Source organism: Gymnoscopelus microlampas (assembly GCF_963454915.1).
Source record: "Gymnoscopelus microlampas genome assembly, chromosome: 4".
In the NCBI taxonomy this organism is placed as follows: domain Eukaryota; kingdom Metazoa; phylum Chordata; class Actinopteri; order Myctophiformes; family Myctophidae; genus Gymnoscopelus; species Gymnoscopelus microlampas.
The window spans coordinates 18,096,217-18,120,872 of record NC_139941.1 but is presented as its reverse complement, the minus strand read 5'-3'; the positions used below and the strand labels follow the sequence as shown (position 1 = coordinate 18,120,872).

At 42.5% G+C, this 24,656-nt stretch overlaps 2 protein-coding genes across 2 annotated transcripts in view; both read right to left on the bottom strand.

Moving 5' to 3' along the window:
* The window catches only part of hs3st1l2 (heparan sulfate (glucosamine) 3-O-sulfotransferase 1-like 2), a 20,700-nt gene extending 17,194 nt beyond the window's left edge, over positions 1–3,506 (bottom strand). Inside the window, exon 1 of the mRNA XM_084053967.1 lies at positions 3,229–3,506. The gene's annotated coding sequence lies outside the window, so the exon portion shown is untranslated. The remainder of the gene's footprint in view (positions 1–3,228) is intronic.
* Positions 3,507–22,731: 19,225 nt separating this feature from the next.
* Positions 22,732–24,165, bottom strand: LOC311043985 (hydroxymethylglutaryl-CoA synthase, cytoplasmic-like; the record flags this gene model as incomplete). Its single annotated transcript, XM_084055408.1, has 1 exon — positions 22,732–24,165. The coding sequence occupies one exon, from the start codon at positions 24,163–24,165 to the stop codon at positions 22,732–22,734; it is 1,434 nt and encodes a 477-aa protein (XP_083911534.1).
* Positions 24,166–24,656: the final 491 nt, after the last annotated feature.

Here is a 24,656-nt window from a genome sequence, read left to right as displayed (position 1 = left end):
GTTGAATCCGTAACCGAGGAGTATGAGCCTGCAGTATGAGTGTCAGGTGAGGCCTTGAAAATAAGTCCTATAAGCACCCTCAGAGAATCTTCTCTACGGAAGGCACCTGGAAATGACTGAGGTGACAAAACAGGCCAGGGGTAATGCACTGTGATGACATGAGCTTCAGTGTTAATGGCCTCGTTGTGGGTTAGCCTGATACAGCTGATTGACCGCCCAATGGTGCGGACCAATCATCTGGTGGCCTTTTCATGTCGCTGGGTTGGAGTCAGGAGAGATAAACCTGAAACTGTCTGGACAATATGACACGCACACACACACACACGCACGCACGCACGCACACACACACACAAACTCGTACACATGTGTGTGCAAATTTATCCCATTGCCTGTGAATATGTGTGTGTGTGTGTGTGTGTGTGTGTGTGTGTGTGTGTATGTGAGAGAGAGAGAGAGAGAGAGAGAGAGAGAGAGAGAGAGAGAGAGAGAGAGAGAGGGGGATTTCATGTGAGTGTGTGTTAAGAGTGAGTGTGAGAAGAGGTTGAGAGAGGGATTTGGTGTGTGTATGTGTGTGGTTCAGTGCGCTTCAGAAGATCGTACCGTATGCACTCTGCTCATAAATAATGGCCATGCATTATTCAGGGTGTTCGTCTGGCTAATGCCCCATAATGTGCCCAAACAGTTATAATGCACTCTGTGGCCAAGGTGGCAGAGACCCCCTCACTGACACACACGCGCGCGCGCGCACGCACGCACACGCACACGCACACGCACACAGGTAACAGACCTCCGCCCTGTGACATTACACAATGGCTTTTTAAAAAATTCTCCCAACATCTTCTTCAAATTATTTCATGTTCCTAATCCTATTAAAATAATAATAATAATTGTATTTTCCACACTCTCCAAAAGGCTTTGCTTATACTGGCTCACCTAAGTTTTATAAAATGTTCCCTGTTTATTTAATAGGGAATTTATTTTAAGTATATTTATCCGTAATTCATCATCATCATCATCATCATCATCATCGCCATCACCTTATGTTCCATTTGTTTCTATATATATCGAAAATGTAATTTAAACCAGTAAAGCCCCATGTAGTTATATACATATAACAAAAATAGCCATCTACAGATTGTTTGGTAGATCAGCTATTTTGGGCAAATGTTGCCCAAATGTTAATTCATCTTTCCGAATGTTCATCCGAATGTTTTCTTATTTTGACATGCCCAGATAGGGTTCCTGTGGTTAATAGATATGTTGTGCTCTTTGTGTAAATCAGATTTATAGTTTTATATGAATATGTGTCTTTTGTAGTGAGGATAGTGCTCTATAGTGCTATACAGCACTGTCTTCAGAAGAGCTCTTCTTACCGATAAGTCAGTGCTGAGACATTTAAAAAGTAAAAACCCAATAGTTACATGAATCTGGGCAGGAAGGGCTCTTTTCTCTCAAAAATGTGTGTATGAACAGGAAATGTACAGGTCCTCAACATTACAGTATGTATGTGAGTGCTTTGTTGAGAAGACGCAGGTGATCTTGGTATAGCTTTAACTATTTAAGCCCTATTTACTTTGTCCTACTATGAATAGAGAACATACTGTAGCTGATCTGAAAGCTCACAAAGCATTGCGAGCTTGTGCTGTGGATCGGCTATTTTGGTATTTCGCAGCACAATTTACGCCTTCAATGACGTGGCCAAAAAACTCTGTTAAACTCTCACATGATTCCTAGCATCTTGTTTTGGTACAGCTCCCCATGCAAACAATGGCTCCATTCATGCATTCTCTCTCTCTCTTTCTGTCACTCTGTGTGTCTCTCTTTCTTTCTTTCTTTCTCTTTCTCAATACATATATATTTCTCTCTTTCTCTTTTTACCATATTTTCTTTTCTTTTTTTCTTTCTGTTTTTCTGTCTCTGCTTTCTCTGCATCTCTGACTCTGTCCAAATACTGTTAAGGTCAACCCCCCCACCCACGCGACCCATGTCCCACTCTACCACTATCCTAACGTACAATGCTTTGTTTATTTTGTGATTTTGCAGCATGGTGTTACAGTATGATGTTGGTGTGAAGGACAAATTGCACAGCAAAGACAAAACATTTTAACTCACGAGTTGGGTGACATATTAGAGTGAAGAAAGTAGCACCGGTGCAGAGTTATCGTTCCGTTGCAATAGTACGAGTTATGCACAATAAGCCAAACCAAATGTACCACGTAGTACAGTAGAAATGTTGTAGATGTCATGCCAACATGTCTCCCGGTGCCAACACCTGTTAATCCAAGTTCCACAACTGGCCAACCAAAACAACATCATAAATCTGTTTTCTCTTTTATGCCCATTACTAGATTTTTTTCTGTCTTGCACATGTTCCCTCAATCACATTCTGTGTTGCTAAAACAGACACGCACGCACGCACACACGCGCACACGCATGCACACACGTGCACACGCGTGTGTGCATACACAAGTACACAAGCCTCTCTGGCTCCCTGTGTGAGCATTATCTGTCAAACGTGCTCACGTCTCTCACCCTAAAAATCCTCAGTGTTCATTTCACTTTCAGAGTGAGCAAATGGAAACAAAATGGACCCCCTTGTACACTCTCTGGTTTAAATGAACACTGAAGATTTTATTCTGTGTATATACCTGCCCCACTGGAGACAGGCATCTCCCCTCAGAAGCAAAGGTCAACAAAGATATCTACTGGAGCCGCAGAACACTTTTCCTAGTCAATGCTCAGGCATATACTGTACATCTTCTACATTAATTTGCTGAGGTTTAACTACATGAACCCTAGGGTCCCTATTCTGGGCCAAACATTCACTGAAAATAGGAGATCTACAAGCTCTGAATGTGTCGCGTTGTGGTGCATTGTGAGCTTGTAGATTTGCCATTTTCTCCTAAGAGAAAGGAGAAGACCTAGCATAGAGCCCTGGGGGACCCCAGTCAACTAAGTAGGCCTATATGAGGTTTAAGTTGTTAAAGAATATACTTAAAAAGATTTCACAGCCTACAAAGGATAAGGTCATGAACTGCTAGCGAGTGAGGACAGGTGAGGTTAATGAACCGAACCTTATATAAAATAACTCAGAAATCAGAACCGCACAGCAAATTGACCTTATGGGTCCATTTTAACACTCTAAGAGTTAAATTAACACTCAATATTTTACTGAGTGCACGAAAAGAAGAATAAAGGCAGTTTGAGAGGAAAGGACAGAGGTCTTACCTGCCTTTGCCCCAATACCTCTTCTCTTCTCTTCTCTTAATTCTCTTCTGTTCTGTTCTGTTCTATTCTGTTCTCTTATCTTCTCTGGTTTCACTTGTTGAAAAGAAATTCTTCTGTTCTCTCCTCCAGTCTTCCTCCTTTCTCTTTCCCCTGGTGTGCTCTCTCTTGTCTCTCCTTCACTGTGCTCACTCAACGCTCCACCAAGAAGGTGTGTGTGTGTGTGTGTGTGTGTGCATGTGTGAAGTCTGCGTCTCGTTGTCAGTGCGCACATCAGCAGGTCCCTGAGCCGGCGAGTGAGCGACTTTGCTTTGTGCCGCCCTCAATGCTGTACCAACTGAGTGACTGGGAGGGAGGAGAGAGAGAGAGAGAGAGAGAGAGAGAGAGAGAGAGAGAGGGAGGGAGAGAGAGAGAGAGAGATTAGTTCTCTGCACAAACACATTGTCCCCTCAGGGAAATTCCTCCCACCCCTCTCGCTCTCTTCCTTTCCACCCCTCCTCTCTCCTGCAGACCCTTTCTTTTTATCTTCTCCCTTTATTTGTCTCCTATCAGGTCTTTGCTTTCTTTCATCATGAGACCTTGTAGAAGTATGAGTGCAATGTCTTACTCTTCCTTTCCCTTCAGTCCCATATGAGCTTCTTGGGTTTTAATCTCCTCTTTTGTTTAGTTTTTTTCTCCCCCTCCTTTTATATTCCCCTTCTGTCTGAATCATGAATAAGTTACGCTGAACTGCCACAACAACAGAACGCAAAGGCAGAAACAACCCAAATATCTCTCTGTCACTGCTTGTTTCATTTTGCTGCTCTGACAGAGGGTAAATACACCATTGGAGCTTGATAGGTTTACCGAATACAAGACAGAAATGCCAATAACATTTGAGGGTCAATTAGCTGTGTTGCCTGAGTTCAAGTGTTATGGACAACAGTTGGGTCGAGTCCTATACTGCTTCTTGTAGTTAGCCTGCATAGGGGAAATGACACTGTGCTCATAAGGATACAGCATCAGGTTTTTCAAAGGGACAATATTGTCCAAATCTGGAAATCTTATTCTTATTATTATATAAGTTCTGAGGCTCGTTGTATTTCATCACAGTGTTTACAACCAAGTCCTCGTGCAAATCAGTGGATGCTAGTGACAGGTCAGAGGTCACTGAATCAGATTGTGCACTAAGTGATCAATTTAACCTTGAGGAGACCCCCACTCAGGTTTATTTAAGCCTGATGTTCTTAATTACTGATTTTATCTTTAGCCATCTAATCTGCTCTAGATCCAAATAAACCCCTGTGCTGGAGGCACAACAGAGGTAGTTTGTGTGTGTGTGTGTGTGTGTGTGTGTGTGTGTGTGTGTGTGTGTGTGTGTGTGTGTGTGTGCGTGTGCGTGCCTGCGTGTGTGCGTGTGTGCGTGTGTGTGTGTGTGTGCGTGTGTGCGTGCGTGTGTGTGTGCGTGTGTGCATTAGTGTGTGCGGTTACGGGTAATGAACCGTGTGGGTAAGGTGCGTTCGGTCAGTGACTAGAACATCCAGGATTGCGTGCATGCTGCATGCATGTGAGAGTGTGTGTGTGGGGGTGGTGGATGAGACGAGACAGAGATGAAGATGAGAGAGACCACCCCCCCACCCCACCCTTCAACCTCACTCCAACAAAGCACCCCCATCCTCACTATACCCTCTGCAAACTGCCCTCGTATTTGGAACATAATATGAAATATGCCTCTGGTATGCATACTGTGGGGGGTTGGCAACTATACTAGAGTTTTCGTCTTCCAAAACAAAAAGCCCCCCCCCCCCCCCCCCCCCTTCCGCCTCCCCCGTCGGGCTTCTCCACGGGGGGTTTCATTTGCCAAACCGCACTCCTCTCCCTCCACGACCCCTTGGGAGACTCCCAGCTACCCCTCTCTGCTGCCGCTCACCTCCACCCCTCCACCCCTCCACCCCTCCGCGTCTCGTCTCTCTCTCTCTCTCTACCCCACCAATCTAATTTCCTTCCCTCCCAGGCTGAACGCTAACGAGCGCTCCAATCGCTAACGAGCGCTCCGAACGCTCTCCGCCTCAGACTCTTCCCTGCTCCTCTTTTGTCTTCACCCTGGAAGGAGTCCTCTGTTTTATTCAACCACATGAACCCTAGTGTGTCCCTATCATGGGCATGTCACAATAGGTGAACATTCTGCGAAAACAGGCGAAGATTCGTCGGAAATAGCTGATCTACAAGCTCAAGAGATTTGACGTAGAGCGGGAAAAAGGAGGGGGCCAAGTATAGACCCCTGGGGGACCCTGGTCAACAAAGTATATAGAGTTTTAAGTGGTTAAGCCACCTTCCGTTTATTGCTCCCTCTCTTGCTCTTCCAGTTATCTTTCTCAAAACGTCCTCCCGAACTCTGCACTTATTTCCCTCCTCTCTCTGTCACCCTCAGACCCCCCCCCCCCCCCCCCCCCGTCTATTTTTTCCATTCTTTCTCATTATTTTTTTGTTCCTCTTCTTTTCACTCACCATTATTTTTTGGCCTTTCAACCGGTTTGTCTGAATGTGATTTGGTGGGCAGGCTGGCCCTTGAAAAGACCCAGGGAGAGGAGAGAGGGGGGGCCGAGGCACTCTTACAGCGGTGATGTCTCTGAATAAATAAGCATGGGTAATTTGCTCTGAAACCTGCGTTGTGTTATTTACTTTCTCTCCCTCTCCCTATTTATCTTCTGCCCTCCACATTTCAGAAGAGAGAAGATAAAGACACAATAATGGTGCGAGATCCTCACAGAAGCTCATTATATGGTTGTCAGCAAAGTTCTCTCTCAGGGCCTGGTGACGGATCAGTGCCACCCCGCCCCCAACCCCCTAACCCCCCACACACGCATGTCATTATAGTCAAACACAGTAAAAACTAAATAAATAATAATGTTTACAAAAATATGAAAATATAAATAAATAAAATGCTTTAAAATTGTATAAAGAAAATGTTCAATTATTTTTAGAAAATGTTCAAAAATATCAATCTACAAGTTTGTAGGTCGGCTACTTTTGCTATTTGTCGTACAAAGTATATAGGAGCTCAACCACTTAGCGTCGCTATTCTGGTCAAAATAGGCAAACAGTGGGCGAATATAGCCAGTCTACAAGCTCACACGCACGCTGCAACATGATGTATTGTGAGCTTAGTTTGGAAGTTTGGCTATTTTCTGCAAAGAGATTTGGGGGACACCGGTCAACGAAGTATATAGGGTTCAATTGGTTAAGTGATTAAAATTATCAAATTGGTTTCCGTTTTAGAAGACGTCCAGTTCTGTCTGAACTGAGACGTAGGGCAGTAGGCCAGTGGCTCCATTTGAGGAGCCCATTTTCGTTTGCCTATTATGACATGCCCAGAATATGGATGCTAGAATTTAATATTGTTACAAGCCGTTCATACATGGTCACAAGAGGCATCATATTTTCATGTCAGTGCTATAGTTGACAAGATGGGTGGGACCATGCATGCATGGTTGGATTTGTTAAACGTTGAGGTCATGGAACACGGATACTGTCATGGGTGGATTGGGGAGAACGTAACACATCACTGCCACCATCACGCCATGACAATGTGTTCAAGTCTACCCTCAGTCATTATTTCTGAGGTGTTTGTCTTGCCCGTCCCTCCTGTCTGTGATGCTTATAACTGAATTATTCCCTCCCCCCAACACATACCCTCCCCATTTCTCTCTCTCTGTCTCTCTCTTTACCTATCTTTCTCTCTCCTGCACACGCACGCACCCACGCACACGCACACACGCACACGCACGCCCTCCATTCATGGTGGGCCAGACGAGACAAGTGCATGAACGACAGGTCATGTGTGAACATCAGGTATTAATAATGCAACACAGGAAGCTCTGCACTGCCATCACCACCATCAACACCAACACCCCCCTCACCCCCTGCTGTGTGAGCCCCCACCCCCACTAACATCTGCAATGGTGATCCCTCCAGAGCTGTGACAGCAATTTCATTCGATAGCACAGTGATTCTCAACCTTTTTAATTTCAAGGACCCCCAGTTTGATATCATATTAGTTTAGGCTACGGACCCCCTTTTGATAGTTTCTTTTTTCCCCCAATATACACTGTAAGATTATCAGATTATTTAACTCTGAGAGCGTACAAATTGAACCAAATGGACCCATAAGGGTTCATTTTGTTCCATTTGTACACTCTCAGAGTTACAGACCCCTAAAGGTCCATTTGTACATTGAGAAACAGTGGGATAGCAGACAGATGCTACATACGTACTGTAATGATGGGCTTTGCTGTTCATTTCAGTGTACTGAATCACATGAATCAGTTCACTGAAAAGATTCATCCAAATGGATGCGTTCACCAAATTGGTCAATGCTAGACCAGAGCTCCGCCCGTGTCGACTCGTCCCACTCACTGAACTGAACGTTCAGTTCAACTCATTCAAATAGTGAACTGAGAAAGGTTATTCACTGACTGACTCAAGTCAGCAGATCACGTGACATGTAACTTGAAATCTGCAGCCGACCGTCTGCTCAGGATATGGGATTTACACTATGCTCTCTGTGAGATCCAAAAGTCATGGCACTTACGGACTGGATAGTCAGCAAAGCCTTTTATGTGCTTGTATTTCAGTAATGTAAACATGTTTATTTCAGTCAATTTCATTCGAAATCGTTCATTCACAGGAATACAGTCAAGTTTGTACAAACTCATGTTGTGAGCATGTAGATCTTCTAGTGTCTGAATTCTTGATTCGTTCAGTGACTCAAGTCATTTCGTTTGCAGAGGTAGTCACTGAGGGGGGATATTGGGACAAACAAAGCCTGCCCTCCTCAAGGAGTTCAATGGGGTGCACTGGCTAATAATGGCAAGTATTTCAGTCCAATGAGGACAATTTTACAACTGACTGAGAGCTCAACTGACTGAGAAATTCAGGATCTATTCAGGAAGTGATTTAGTTCAAACAGTACACGGCCCAGGTAGTTTCATGACCCTGACGTCAGTGTTATCAGAAAACAGTTCCTGATAGGCAAGATAAATGCCATGCAGTTGCAGGGGGAGTATTGATTCAATACACATTTACAGAAGAGGAATCGGTATGACTAGGAAGTGTTCTGCTTTCATCACTCCCTCCATAATGAAATCAGTTATTCATTCTTTGGTTCTGTCTCATTTAGAATACTGCCCTGTAATCTGGTCGTCAGCTACAAAATCTGATTTGAAAAAGTTACAGGTTGCTCAGAATAAAGCGGCTCGTCTGACAATAAGCCGCCTAGCTTGGCTCACCACAACACAATTACTTAAAAAATATATATATCAAGAGACATCTTGCCAAATAACTTGTCAAGTATGTAACTGTTATTTGTGTATTTGTTTAATTTGACTGGGCTGTTGGATTAGATTTTATAATGTTAATTTGTCTTTTTGTATTAATTTTATTTTATTGTTTTTTTTTACTTTCATTTGTAGTTTTAGTTGTACATATGCATAGTATTTGCTTTGTTCAGAAGTCAGGACCCCAGGAAGACTAGATGCTCATTCATGTCTCTAATGGGGATCCTTTAATAAACATAAACAACAGCTAACTTGAGAGTTAGTTCAGGAGCTAGAAATGTGAATGTTATTAAATCAACGTCTCATTTACTTTCATTGAGTGTGCTTTCAAACTCTGGAGAGACCTGAGCTACTGAACTCATTTAGTGTAGTCTAAGTATAGGATTTTCTTATCTAAGAGGTTGCTATTAGTTGTACTTTGAGTGCTTAAGTATATTAGTGCTTTAAGCAGTAAGCTGTTGTTAGTTTGTATTAGTTGCATTTGTATTAGTATTTGTGTTTGAAGCAGTAGGCTTAAAGCAGTTGAGCAGTTAAGCAGGCTAGTCCAATCAAGTGCCTTGCTAAGTATCTGGGAGAAGGCCCATCACATCTCAAGGACTATAAAGGCAGCCCTGGCAGTGTTTTCCGACCACTTCGGTCTGCCGCCTCGGGGCGACCCCCGTTTCCCTGTCGCTCAGTGGTCCTTCTGGCCGATCTACGCGGTCACAGCTTTTTTCTGTTCTGGCCCCACAGTAGTGGAATGAAATCCCCACTGATGTCAGGACAGCAGAGTCACTGCCCAGGCTGAAAACCCTACCTGAAACCCTACCCTGACCCTTCCATTTAGCCTTGCCTACATGTTGTCAATTATTTGTATGAGCTCTTGTTTTATTGGATCTTGTTTATTTTGATACACGTATTGCTTTTAGCTCATGTTTCATCTGTTTAAGAAAGTAGGTAGCTGATATTTTGCACTTTTACCTTAGCGCTAGGTATACTCTTAGTTGCTTGTTTTAGAAGAGAATGCACTTAAGACTTCCGGTGATTAGTAGTTTCTTGCCTACCTATGTTGAATGCACTTATTGTAAGCAGCATTGGATAAAAGCGTCTACTAAATGACCGTAATGTAATGTAATTGTCAAGTGCGTGCGTGTGTGTGGAGAGGGGTCTGTCCACGTGGGTGTTGCGCAATCAAATTCAGAATTAATTTCATTGGTCAAATACATTGGAGCAGTGGTGGTCTTTATTTAAGTAGCAATACCACAATGAAGATATACTTTGTTACGAGCATAATTCCTGTATTCAAAATGTTACTTGAGTAAAAGTACAAAAGTATTGTCTACAAAATATAGTTACTGTACCAAACGTAAAAGATCCATTTCACAATCATATTATTAGATGTAATTAGTATTGCATCATCATTTAATGTTGCAGTATATGGACAGGGATATTGGACTATTGTTACAGAGAGTTACAGAGTGTTGCCACGCCACCTGATGTGTTTGTCACATGTCAAAAGTGGCTGCTGCTTGACTGACACCCTCTCTCTCTCTCTGTGTGTGTGTGTGTGTGTGTGTGTGTGTGTGTGTGTGTGTGTGTGTGTGTGTGTGTGTGTGTGTGTGTGTGTGTGTGTGTGTGTGTGTGTGTGTGTGTGTGTGTGTGTGTGTGTGTGTGTGTTCAGCTTATACGTGAATTGTTTGCTTCTTCATTGTACAATTAAAATCAAATGCTCTTTCCATATATTGAAGTTTAATATATACTTATTCATTTATTTGTTTGTACATAAGTTAAATGTTGCCAAATGGAAACCAATCAAATCAAAACACTTCCTCAGCCATATCTGCTACCCTTTCGGCTTCATATTGATTAGGAATCAATCTGGCAATTTGGTTGGCTATTAATGTGTAATAACCTTGAAGAAGCTGTCATGTGTGGACTGCAATCATTCTACAGAGAACGTTGAGCCCAAGCACAGAACTTCTTAAGAAATATGAAAGCTTTAGTGAGCTCTGAGGACTGATGATGGCCTTTTAATCACTTATTGAACTTATTGAAAATAGAAGATCTACAAGCACACAATGCATCGTGCTGTAACGTGTTGTGAAATCTGCATTGTATGATGCATTTGATGAAGTGTTGTAGATCTGCTATTTTCACTATTTTTTGAAAATAAAATAAGAAAATGTTGTTGTTTTTCTTTTAAATCAATAATAACATACAATAGGGATGCCAGGTTCAAGGTGGTTAAGTGATATCAGGCCTTTTCATTTCAACCCACCTCAGATCCTCTCAGTGCTATTATGTCCAAAGAAAGAGTCTCCTCAGTCCCCGAGATCTGTGAGAGTGGATGGGTGTCCATGTGAGCACACTCCCGATCTAGAGCAATAATTGAGACAAACAACCATTCTTTGCCACAACAGGAGATCCTCTGAACATTTGGCCGTTCCTGGGAGCGCTTCACAAGTTCTTCTTTTGCTCCTTCATGGCATATGGTTCTCTTTAGAATGTGGAGATGGTCAAAGAGTGTTCATTAGCCACTGATGAGCTGCTGTGCAGCAAGAAGGGAAACCAGAAGAGAGGCTAATTAGCTAGCCAGAGCCAGCTGGGGCATCAAAGCCCTGATTTTCTTGATGGTTTTGTTTTTCACTTGTGTGCACTCTGGGTCTCCGTTTGTGTCTGTCTCTAGAAAGAAGAGAGAAGTAAGGGATAATTTATTCTTTGGCGAATTGCATGCCAAAAACAGTGCTCTCAACTGAAATAAAAAATGAAAAAACACCACGTTTTTCAGCTGAAGTGAGTTTTTTCTCTTTTTGGATTTTTTGGAGATACAAAAAAAATGAATTAAGGGGGGGGGGGGGGGGCTGGTGGATGGATCCCCCAGTCGTAGGACATGGGCATAATTATGACAAAGTGTAGAGCTTTAATGGGACTATAGTGAAGTTGATCCACAGTTGCTGTTGTGATCATGTTGAGATCTTGGCCTTCATTGGCTAAGCTCTCTCTCTCTCTCTCTCTCTCTCTCTCTCTCTCTCTCTCTCTCTCTCTTTGAACGGGCTCTGCTAATGCTAATGGCACACAGAGGCTTTGTAGAAATAATATTTAAAAAAAGGAAAGAAGAGAGTCTGGGTGGGTGGGTCAATGAAAAGCGCAGAAAAGATAAGAAGTGACAGGAAAACATGTGGTGATAAATGGAGGACTGCAGGAGAGGAAATATTTAGAAGAAGGCTCTAGATGAAATGATAGTGACAGTGCAGTCATCAGGTCGAGGTAAGAGGATGTTTGACACTCTTGACACGGCATCGACTGCACTTTGGAAACAACACAATGGATGCCAGCCTTGGCCCTGGCCACGTGACCCGCACAGTAGCCGTCAACGTGTTGCTGGTTGTGCTACTAATTACCTTTCAAAGTAATTTACCGAGGTCTATCTGAGTGAAGGCTGCTATTGTACCCTGCAGCAGCAGTTTGTGTCGTTTTCAAGGTAAGCCTTGGCTGTCGATAGCCCCTTGGCTGTAATAGCACAAGGTGGATGTCAGGGGTGAAAAGAGAGGGGGGGGGGGGGGGGCACTGCGACGTGTGGCCCACGTCAATTTCTCTCAGTGCATCGGCTCAACTTTGTTAAGCTACAGGAAGTTTTGTGTGCTCACTGCTCAGTAGGCTGAGCACACAAATATTTAAAATAGATGTTTATAATCTAGGAACAAGAACCTTGCGCACCTTCAAGTACCTTAGCGATAGTATAACTGTTCTCCTTCTTGGTTATTCCTTTATTGTTTATTTTCCTTGATGTTGTGTTTACCATTATTATTATTTTCAATGCTGCTACAGTGTCTTGAGGAACCAGAACATTGAGAACAAAATAATTTCTCCTCTTATACCTGTACACAAAACATATCAATAAAGTCCAGCTTGAACCTTGAGCGGTTTGCATAAAGAAATTACACAAAATATAATATTGATATGGACCCCCACTCCTTTGGGGTATTTTTTTTGTCACTGTATATTTGTACATGTTTGAAATGTGTGCTCTGCATTTAACCCATCCTAGCTATTTAGGAGCAGTGGACACTTGGGAGGCAGCGCCTGAGGAGAGTTACATAGGGACACTTGAACACATAGACTGGGGCCTGGCGAGAACCGAGCACCTTATGTTTCTCAGAGGACGTCTCTAGAATAATATAGAATAGCTACAAAATCTTCCTTTGCTGTGGTACATTTTAGCATAATTATGCATACGGAGATAGGTATCCGCAGGTATCCTTTTCAGCAAGTCAATAGTGTAAGTTGATAGCTGAATCATACTGAGACATTATAATCTCATGTTCTCATAAGCATGCATCAGGCGCGTCGCTAGGTCTCTACTAGGTTGGGGGCTTTCGCGGATTTCGCGGATTTGGGTACTTTTCCCCCGTTTTTGTTACTTTATTTCGGTTTTAGGGTTAGGGGTAGGGTTGGGTTAGGGTGATGGATATATAATTTGAAAAAAAAAAAAAACTTTTTAATTTTTTTTTTTATTAGTGGCTTTGGATAAAACATTGGTGGCTATAGCCGCCGAAGCCCCCGCCTAACGACGCCACTGGCATGCATATCTTCCATATGCGTAAATTATATTAATTGTACTTCTTTTTATGATGTGTCGCCAGCAGATCTTATAGCTTACAATGTGTTGTAGGCCATGACAAAGTGTGAATCAGGCTTTAAGTGACCAAGACATAACCATGCCATCCATGTACTGTGTGTGTGTGTGTGTGTGTGTGTGTGTGTGTGTGTGTGTGTGTGTGTGTGTGTGTGTGTCGTGCAACCCCTACGATGTTATTCAGTCTGAGCCCCAAAGAGGATTCGGTAAACAACACAACACTCTTCTTAGCCCCCTGTCGATTAACTAACATGCTGATGTCAGCATGGACGCTCTAATCCCTCTCCCAGCACAATGTACACCCCCGCTCTCTCCTCAGCCTCATTCTCACTACCCACAATCCTCAGAGACACCGCCACAACACGCCGCCACAGGATGCTACGCTACCGTAGCCTCCATGGCAACATCACCAGGGGCTCTGTGTGTGTGTGTGTGTGTGTGTGTGTGCGTGCGTGCGTGCGTGCGCGCGTGCGTGCGTGTTTGCATGTGTGTGTGCCTGCATGCATGTGTGTGTGTGTGTGCCTGCATGCATGTGTGTGTATGCATGCAGCAATACATGCATGTGTGTGTACATGCAAGCTTGCAAACGGGGCGGGGTGGACAATGAAAGAGAAAAATAAAGTGATAGAGTGGAAGGGAGAGGGTGAGAGTGTTTGTGGGTGAGGCCGGAGAAAGACAGACCGTTTATGTATTTGCTCTGGGGTGGGGACTTCCAAATCTGCCAGGAACTTCCAAATCTGGTGGTTCGAGGGACGGTAATGAAGACTTCTCGGGCCGACGAGGGCCGCGACCAGCCTCCGCCGCCAGCCTCCGCCGCTCCTCGCCACCCCTGTTCAAATAGCCAGAGTCTCCCTGTTGTGAAATGGCTTGAAATTGAGCTCATCGATGTGCTATTTTCGAAAATGTTTGATATTTGTTTTGATTGATTGATTTTTTTATATTTTTGAAAATGTTTGGAAGTAAAGACATTCCCAACATATGGATGCCTGTGGTTGAAAGTGGTTGAACTGATACAAAAATCTTTAGTTTTCCCTCCTCTTTCCAATTGGCCCCCCTTGTGCCACCCTTGGAGGCCAGTCCATATTAGCTCAAATGTTTTGATTAGAGTAAATCTTCGTAGAAGTCGATGGATGTAGTAGCAGTGAGGTGTCACAAAACAGACCTGATTTGTCTTGACATGAAAGTAAAACCATGTGCATGTTTGTGTGCGTGTGTGTGTGTGTGCGCGTGTGCGTGTGCGTGTGTGTGTGTGTGTGTGTGTGTGTGTGTGTGTGTGTGTGTGTGTGTGTGTGTGTGTGTGAACAGGTTGTCTCGTATCACGATTCCGCTGAGGGCCATATGTCCTTTTATACTTCCTGTATCTCCATGGTGAAATGACTGAGCTTCTTTCCTTAGGGGAATGCTGACGACTGAGTTTATGCATGCGTGTGTGTGTGTGTGTGTGTGTGTGTGTGTGTGTGTGTGTGTTTGGGGGGGGGGGGTGGGGGGGGGGAATATGTTTCTGTATCTCTGTACCAGTGCACGGCATGCAAAGATGTGTGTGCACTTGGCCATTGCATTATGCGTGCGTGCCTGAGTGTGTGTGTGTGTGTGTGTGTGTGTGTGTGTGTGTGTGTGTGTGTGACAAGGAGCTCCAGGTGTAGTGTTGTCAGGAGGCAGCCCTGTCTGTCTCCTCCCTTGCGAATGAAGGACATTGTTGTTTGTTGTATGTCCGCTAAGCTGAATTTGCTCTGTCCTGCTGTATAAGATCTCATACACGCACGCACGCACGCACGCACGCACGCACGCACGCACGCACGCACACACACACACACACACACACACACACACACACACACACACACACACACACACACACACACACACATTCACACCTGCATGCATAATTTCCAACACCCTTCAATTGGGGAACAAACAGTACTTTAATTGGTGTTTTCTAGTTTTGCAAGCCTGTTGTCTGTTACACATTGACATCTTGTTACTGCATAATGGAACATAGAATACATACATAAAAAGGATTCTGTGCAGGGCAATCTATGACACTGTATAATTTATCAAAATGCATAGCTCAGTGTTTGGATATATGTGGATATGTGAATGATCAAATAGGCATAGCATATATGCATAACAGATGAGAATGTATGTTTTGCTCCATGAGTTCCTAAGATTAAACCTAAGATACTGCACTAGTGATGAGCTTAGCTAACGTTCAAGTGATCTTAAAAAAAAAATAGTATGGAAAAATAGTATCCTCAAAAGCAAAAGCTTTTAAATAATTTTGCCATGATTAAAAGGAATAAGCTATGATCCTGTATGAACATGACCAACCATTCTCAGCCATCCACCCCAAGATGTGTATTTGTTTTTTCTGCATTCTCTTTCTCTTCTCTATTTTTATCTCCGTCTCTATATTCTCTCTTCATGTCCACAAATACAACAGTGAAATGAGACAGTTCTAATGGGTCTACTCTACTGCCATATTCCGTTATTTAATGACCCGCAGGGAATGCTTGGGTTAAGTGTTAATTGGAATCAGAACTCCCTTTGTTCTCATTCTGTTAGTTATAGCGTTGCTAAAACAAATGTCTGTCTAACCTGTGCACTTTGTCTGTGTGGTATAGGCAGGCATACACGTCACAATGCTACTTGAGCCATGGAGTTCTGAACCAGAATCAGAATCAACTTTATTGACACATCACAGGTTTACAGATGAAGCGGGTGAAATTTGTTTTTGTGCAGGCTCCATTGTTTTTGTTGTTTTCAGAAAGAGAAAGAAGGGGGGAGGGCAGGGAGAGCAAGGAGAACACAAATCTAAACAGTAATGAAAAACATGTTATGGAGAGACAAAAGAACAATAAAATCAATATAAATGCATTCATACAATTTCCAACAAACTCCACAACTAAAATAGCTGAAAAACAATGGGTTCTGTAAATGAAACTTGCTACAACTCAACTAATTGATGGCTATATTGTTATTAGGTACAGCAGCTATTCAGCCAGCTGCTATTCAGCCAGCTTTGTATGGAGGACTTGAAGTTAACAACAGGGCTAATCAACTTAAGGCTTGGAGATAACCCATTCCACATAACTGCTGCAAAGTTTTAAAAAAAATGTCCTTTCTCATCTCAGCTTTTGAGTTATGTGTGCTTGATAGGTATTTCTTGGGGCCTAGTTGATATTTTATAGTATCTATATGACTGCTGCTTATTTTGCCAGCTTTATTAAATGTATGGTAAGTCATATTGCTTTGTTAAAATTCATGTTAAAAAGCTCTATGTTCTGATTGTACTCAATATAGATTGCTTGTTCAGTAACAGGAGTCTCCCTGTCTCTCCAGCTCTATAGTAAACAAGAAAATGTATTTTCAGGTCGGGATACCAATTTCATTCAATCAGGAGAGGGAACTCAACGGATTCAGATTAAACGTTAAAAGTGACATTGGAAGTGATGACAAAGATAAATTAAATTATTAAAGCACTGGAGAGATGGGGAGACCCCTATTACTGAACAAACACTCTATAGCAATGATTACTGTCAGAATGTAGAGCGATTCATTCACAAACAGATCAGTAGCTACCTCGAAGAACAAAAACTGCTGTATGAACATCCCACTCCACTGACACATGCGTACTGTATTTGACCGACTACATCAAACACGAGGTAGACGCGGGCAAATACTGTGGCATGGTCATGCTGGACCTCCAAAAGGCATTTGACACTGTCAATCATTCAATTCTACTGAATAAGCAGAAGGCGATGGGTTTTGATAACACATCTGCGGACTGGATGAAATCCTACCTTGAAGGAAGAGAACAAGTGGTTGATGTCATGGAACCCTGTCCTCGTCCCTCCCAGGTTTCCCAAGGACTCATGCTAGGACCGTTACTGTTCCTTCTATACATTAATGACATGAAAGCTGCCTGTAACTGCAATTTGTTCTTGTTCGCTGACGACTCAGCATTCCTGGTCTCGAGCGAGGACAAAATGCTGTTGTTCACTTGAATCACTTCTGAACTCAGCTAAATCCATATTTGGCTTTCCAATAATAAACTCTCATTGCACCTTGGTAAAACAGAATCAATTATTTCTGGGTCCAAATATTCCCTTAGTAATGTAAATGAAAAAACGTTGTTTTAACCAAAAAAACATCACTTACCCTACCTACAGTATGATAGACTAGACATACAGTATAGGCGAGTACCTTTTAAATCAAGGGGGATAAATACTTACCCCCCTTATCCCCCTAATTATTCAGGATTCAAGAGAATATTCAGTGCTCATGCAGTAAAATGTTGACCTAGCATTCAACATGAGTACATTTCATATTTATGATACAATGTAGTTATTTCTTCTAAAAAGATTGAGGATTGTGTAACATAACCATTGAAGTTTAATTACTTCATAAGCCAAAGTGTCGATACTGTATAGTGGCTGATAATCATCTTTGTAAATAAAATAAAATAATTATGCAAATGAAACATGCATGGTACCAAGAACGCAAAGAACACCATGACATGTTACACCTGCCAATGTTATTAATTCAACTTCTAATGGTTGTCTGTTGATGTTTTCAAGTTGTAGTATGAATTATGGGAACAGGTTGTCTGTGAGTGACAGGTCTTCCCTATAGTCACAACCAAACGTGGAGATATATCTTTAAAGTATCCATTCTGAAATGAAACTGCTGTATCTTCAACAGATTTCCCCCAAGCCTTCTCCAGGCATTTCATCATATTATCAAAAATATTTAAGATGTCTTCTTGATTCCATCAACTCTAACACCACCAGATGGTGATTGTTCTGCTGCATCGGAGCAAATGTTTCCATATTTTTTGTTTTTGTTTTGTTTGGCTGTTCTTTTTTTTTCAACAATATGTTTATTGATTTTTCCTTTTTTTCACAAAATATTTCAACATTACATTACATACATAACAAAAAACAAAAAGGACAAGTATGTTTAAACATTACTAGACAATCAATGAAAAAACAAAAGAAAAACACACAATGACATCAGCACTACTCCTCTCCAGATTCTTCCATTAAATGTGACAGGTTATTGTTTTCCATATACTGTATAAAACGACCCCAAACCTCCTGAAACACCTCCTGTTTGTCCTTAAGGGTATTTGTGATTTTTTGTGATTGAGGTTGACATAAAGACAGTTCCCTGAACCACTGTGCAATGCTTGGTCTGTCCGGACTCTTCCAGGTCAATGCTATTACTTTTTAGCCTGTAAAAGACAAATATCTATAAATATTCTCTCATTGCACTTTATTCTGTGTCCAACTGGATAGAGACCTAGCAGAAAGAACTTAGGTTCTGGTACAATGTTAATTAACAGGATCCTTTGTATTTCCTGCCCAATCTCCCTCCAAAACTCTACCAATCTTGGGCATGACCATAGACAGTGGAACAATGTGCCTCTATCTTCACCGCATCTGGTGATGTTTCCATATTTTAATAGAGCACAGCTAAAGCCATGGACCAATTTAAATTAGTCTGCTGAGGCAGATACGATGACTTTGTTTTATAACCATAAGAAATTTGGTACTGATCGGTTCAGCGGTTTGTATAGAGGAATATTCTCCTGAGAAGCGAGCAAAATTCCACTTTGGTGTTTCTTGTGGTTTTCTATATATATATTTTTTTAAAGTTACAATTTAAAATGTATACATTGTCCTAACATGGAGCACCATATTCCTTTAGAGGTGGAGGTTGACAGTGTATGGCTGGGGAGGTCAGTGTGGAGCTAGTTTGAGGAGTAGCAGGGAGGACTATATGGGTGTATGGGGATGTGTAGCCAGGTAGGGAGCACCATATTCGGGTAGTGGTGGAAGAGTTGAGGACACTGACCTCTGGAGGTCAATGTGCAGTTTTTAGAAGAAACTGGTAGTTGTCTGCATGGTCCCAGGTAATATGCAACTGCTAACTGATACAGCTAGGACAACCCTGAAGAGATGGCTTACATACCAGGATTTCCATGTTGTCAGACATGTCTATAGTCATTCAGACAGCTTGGGTTGAGCCGTGCAAGCCTAGAAGAGACCAGTTAACATTAAAAAACGTCAAAATTAAATAAAACGGTGGGTGACAGGCTATTTACAGTAAGGAGGTTAATTGGAGTGGCTTATTGTCACTATCGGCAGAGTGTGAGGATGTCAATTGTCATTGTCAATCCCCTCTTCAGGGTACTAGACCCCTGGGAGATGGATTGCTGAGGAGGAGCACAACACCTACCATCAGCTCCCGTGCTACTCATTATGCTGAGTTGGCGGTGCCTGGGATCGAATCCAGAACCATATGTTCCGAAGGCAACTGCTCTACCAACTGATCTAGACACTGATACATTAACAGAACAAAGTCAATTAAATCAATATAAACAAACAGGAAATGCATACAGCAGTATTCCTTACATTAACACCAAGACAGATATAAAACATTTATGTTTACATTAGTAAAGATTTGATCTTGATTATTGCTGGGTGACTAGTTTGATTTCGTTTTTTATGTATCATTCAAATGCTTGGGTATTTTTGTATGTACAACTTGTTGTATTGAATGTTGTTACTGGATCCTTAACCAGCTTTCAAAATGAAATATTTACATTCAGTAACACAGTAGGATTTAAACTAAGATGAAATGTATCAAAATGTCTCAAATATCAGATTCAGGTGTTGAGAAATTTAGTACACGTTCAGTTTAATAATTGTGTGATTTTATTGATAACACCATAGCACATGTTAGCTCCAACAATAAACATGTTTGTGTTTCTCTCTTTACATACAGTAGATCTGGTTTTCTACATTGACTGTGAATGAAAGATTTCTCTTGTATGATTGTGCTCCCTAGTGGACTGCATTCATAACTGCACTTTCAGTCCGCCCCTTTCTCTCTCCGTACATACAGTAGTTATGCTTGCATTGATTGATGTACTTTATTTAGTAAGACATGAGAACATCAGTACATGGAAGTACAAATTCACAATACAACATTATTAGTCATGAATTCGTTGTAAATAATTGTTATTTTGAAATTATAGTATGCTTTCATCCTTTGTATTTGTAAATATTAAAATCAGAATCAAAATCACAATCAGCAGTGTTTTTTGTACATTGAGTATTGTTTATCTTTTGTTTAAAAATCTGCAACAGTTGTATTGTAGTGTTATTTTTTACATTGACTATGGTTTAATCTTTTATTATTTTGTATTGTACATTAAGTATGTTTTATATTTTGTTATTATACATTAAATGTGCTTCATCCTTTATCTTATACATTAAGTTTTATTTCATCTTTTGTTATTTTGTACATTATGTTTTCATCTTTTATTTTGTTTACATTGAATATGCTTTTATAGTTTGTTATCTTTGATCTTTTCTGTAAAAAAAACATTGAACATTGACCATTGAAACCTCTCAATAATACTGTAAATGAATTCCACAATGCAATTTGAAAGCTCCACATTTGTCTGAATTACCATTTAATATGAAAATGTGAGAAATGCAGCAGAAAGCAAGTGAATGTCACTCAAAGACATTACAATAGCATCATATACACTAAGTATCAATCAACCAATCAAACCAAAACAAGGGTATAACCAAATTAAGTTTTACCTGGGCTGCCATACATCTTTGTCTCTCTGAGATCTTTGGCATGCTTGGGGTCTTCTTGCCACCCAGACTCAGAGCAGGTGCTGAAGTTCCATAAGAATCCATGGGCTTCTCTTTGTTGGTCATTCTACAGGCACACTTGACTGATACATACTTACACTGACAGAAAGACAGAAGTCTTGCCACTGCTCAAATAGAGTTGTTTCTAAGCTCGCCTGTTTATGATCTTTAGTGGGCAGAACCACCTGCAATGCGTAGGAGTTGCCCTGTAAATGGGTGTTTCTTTCACCATCTGTCTCTTTCTCTCTCTGTGTCTGTCTCTGCCTGCGTTCTGTCTTAATACTCCGGCTGCTCCCACATTACAATCTCACCTATCTTGGCTTGAATCAAATATACAGAATAATCTTTGGAGGGCCTATTAAAGTGTTTATTCTAAGCCAGAAGTCTATGCAAAGACAGTGCCATCATATGAGTACAATAATATTGGTAAAACCATTATAAGAGACAGCCAGTGCACATACTGTAGTAGCAAAGAGTAAACATTTTATTCTTGTTTAATAATTTCCGCATTGGTACTGGCCGATCCTGAGGAAAAGTATTGTTGATTGGGTTTGGCCCGAAACATCCTGATCAGAGCGCCCCCTATTGTCTGTGTGAGTGTTTTCTTGTCTGTCTGGACAGAATGACGTGTCCATATATGGATATACCACAGCTGTGTGGTGCTGTGGTCTACATCATAATATACTGACATCATAGATGACAGACATCATGAATTGAAATACTATGTGCCTATTTCGCCCATGCAATAACCCAGACTTCTTAACGCAAAGTCAAATGGGTTCAGAATTTGGATCTGAGCCTAGTCTCCTGAGGAGGTGCGTCTGAAGCCTGTCCTGGACGGGAGTCTCCAGACGTAAAAACGGATGATGATTGTCAGGCGTAATCTGATGCTTTACATCATTCTCCTGGATTGGGTTGCCTATTATGAATAGTTTATGAAAAGTTTTGAAATTAGCCAATTTAATGAGGATTATCGTTTTTTTTGAAGACCACACATGAGGTAATTGAATTGTTTATTTAACGGTTATATGGCAAAGTCTCAATTAATGAATTACACCTATTTCTGTGCTGCCCACAGAGGAACGCAGGGGGGGCAGTTAGGTTAAGTGTCTTGCTGAGGGACACCTCGACACATTGCCGGGGCCGGGGAATGGAACCTGGCAATGGCTCTCTACCCATTCAGTATGGCCACCTCAAAGATGATTATATTTCTCAATTTAAATGAAAGTCAGTACCTAGTGTCCTACTAGTTATGGAGGACAGGGCAGCTTATACACTGAACATGAGACAGAAAGAAACTGGACACAGGACCACCCAGAAAATCTCTTATGACCACATATATATGCAATGAAATACATTTGCCTTAAAACAATAACAGATAGATAAAGATAAATATATAAGTTCATGTATGATAGGAAATATGTCAATATGATGTCATATGACAGAGCCCCTGAAATAATTTATTTTACTAATAATTTGAGGCAGTTTCCGATATTGGTGCCACTTTTACATATCTGAGTGAAGATGTGTGGTGACTCCATGCTGACCGTTGCACACTGAGAGGAATTGCATGTTCCTACACATTGAATTACGTCCTCCTGGTGAAACTCCTCACTGTCAGGTGAAAAGAAACGTATCGGAGGAGACATATGCTCGTCTACAACACCCACATGACGGAGAAAAAGGGTAAAATGGAAAACAAACAATAAAATAATAAAAAATAATAAAGAGGGGTTGATGATTCTAAAAATGGCAAACTGGATGAATTATGTTGACGATGATTCAATGGACAGACATTGTGCACTAATGTTTGCTCCCCCTTGCGGTGGCGTTCCAGAATTGCGATCTCAAACGTTCTCTTGGTTTCCCAGAAAAACACATGCTTGACCTCATGGATTGGACCTCATGGATTGTCTTCATCATTGGCATGTCTGGTGTACATTCTACGGTGTTGGTCGTCCACCTGCGTCAAGTACCATGTTCCGGGAAACAGCTCGACCACTGGGCTCTGTGGTACATAGCTGGCGAGGTGGTGAATCTCTTCTCTTAACTTCATGTTCTCAGCAAACACAGCAGGGGCCACCTTCCTCCGAGAGTCCAGTCGGACCTTCAGGTCACTAAGGCTGGTGAGCAGTTTGTCCAGTCCAGAGCTGGGTGTGCCGTCCTGTGTGACTGTGAGAGAGTAGAATGTGGCGGCGAATCCCGATCCATAGGAGAACACCCCGATCCTCTGACCCAGCAGCTGCTGAAGTGTGTGTTGTGCAATGACAGACGCTAGGCAGCCGTACACTGAGGGGGTGTACATGTTGCCGTTCTGGTTGGAGACCAGGAGCGATGGCTTGGTCTTATGCTCAAACAGCTCAGTGCTGGCTTTCATGAAGGCTTTTTCTACGTCCCGGTCGAAGTAGGTCTCCTCTAGCTTCACGTCTCTGAATGCTTCCAGGCCAGCGAAGGGTCCCGTCTCAGTATTGGGGTTTGGGTGGCTGAGGAAGTCATTCAGCATGAGCCGGGCCAGGGATTTCTGCACCAGCTTGCAGTACGGCGAGTGAAAGACCACAAAACCGAAATCCTCCAGGCCAAAATGCTTGTCCACGCTCTCTTTTTTCCACTGCCCGTGGATCTTGTTGCGGTACACAGAGTAGCACTGATCCAAGGCACTGAGGTAGCATTCGATGGACAGTTTGCCGTTCACTACAGGGTACTCTGACAGCATGTCAGGCTTGTAGAAGTCGTATGCATGCTTCATGTGTGTTCCCCGCAGTCCTCGGTCGAAGATGAGAGGAGCGTTGGGTCCGACCAGCATGGCCACCGCCCCAGCGCCGCCCGTGGGCCGGGCGCTGCCCGTGGCGTAGACGGCGATGTCCCCCGCCACCACCAGAGCGTAGCGGCCGTCCCAGTAGCTGGACTCGACCCAGTTTACAGCGTTGAAGAGTGCCGCAGTCCCCCCGTAGCAGGCGTTGGTTGTGTCGACCCCTTCCACGTCCGTGTTGCCGCAGCCCTCGAACAGCTGCATCAGGACCGTCTTGACAGACTTGGACTTGTCAATGATGGTCTCGGTCCCCACCTCCAGCCGTCCCACGCAGTCGTAGGCCAGCCGGTTCCTCTCCATGAGGCGTTGAACGGCGGTGAGGCACAGCGAGTTGATGTCCTCGCGGTCCGAGCAGAAGCCCATACGCGCCTGGCCCAGGCCCACGGTGTACTTACCCGGGGAGACGCCGTCGAAATGCTCCAGGTCTGCCTGGTCCACATACTGCGAGGGGAAGTACACCTCCATGGCGAGGATGCCCACGTCTTTCGGCCATGTGGTGGACAGGCTGGTGCGATCTGATCCGGGCATTAGGCCTAATATGTCTTAATTTCTGTGATTTACTGATCCAAAAAATTAAGAGATCTTCGATTCAGTTCTGATCCACTTAAAAAGGGCCCGTTTTCTATCTCTATCCTGGTTTTTTGATTGAATGAATAGTTCAATGAGTTCAATACAAGGTCTGTTAAGAGGATTTTAAACCCAAGAAAGCACTATGGCTTGTTTCCATCGGGGTCCTTTGTACTCAATTCATCGAAAAAGTACAGTACAGTAAATTATTTATAAGACCACTGTCCCATATTAGGACACGTGTTCTGCTCCCAACATGACGTCAAATCCCACTGACAAGTTCATGGTCCTCCCCTCCAAGAATATTCAAAGTAACGGTCCCATAGTCCCATAGAGTTAAAAAAAAATAACGGTCCTGATCCGTGACGTTGACGCGATGACGTTCACCTCGAGACGTCACTACGTGCTTCTACGGAAGAAGGCACGGTTCAGTTCATCTTCGATGCTGCAGG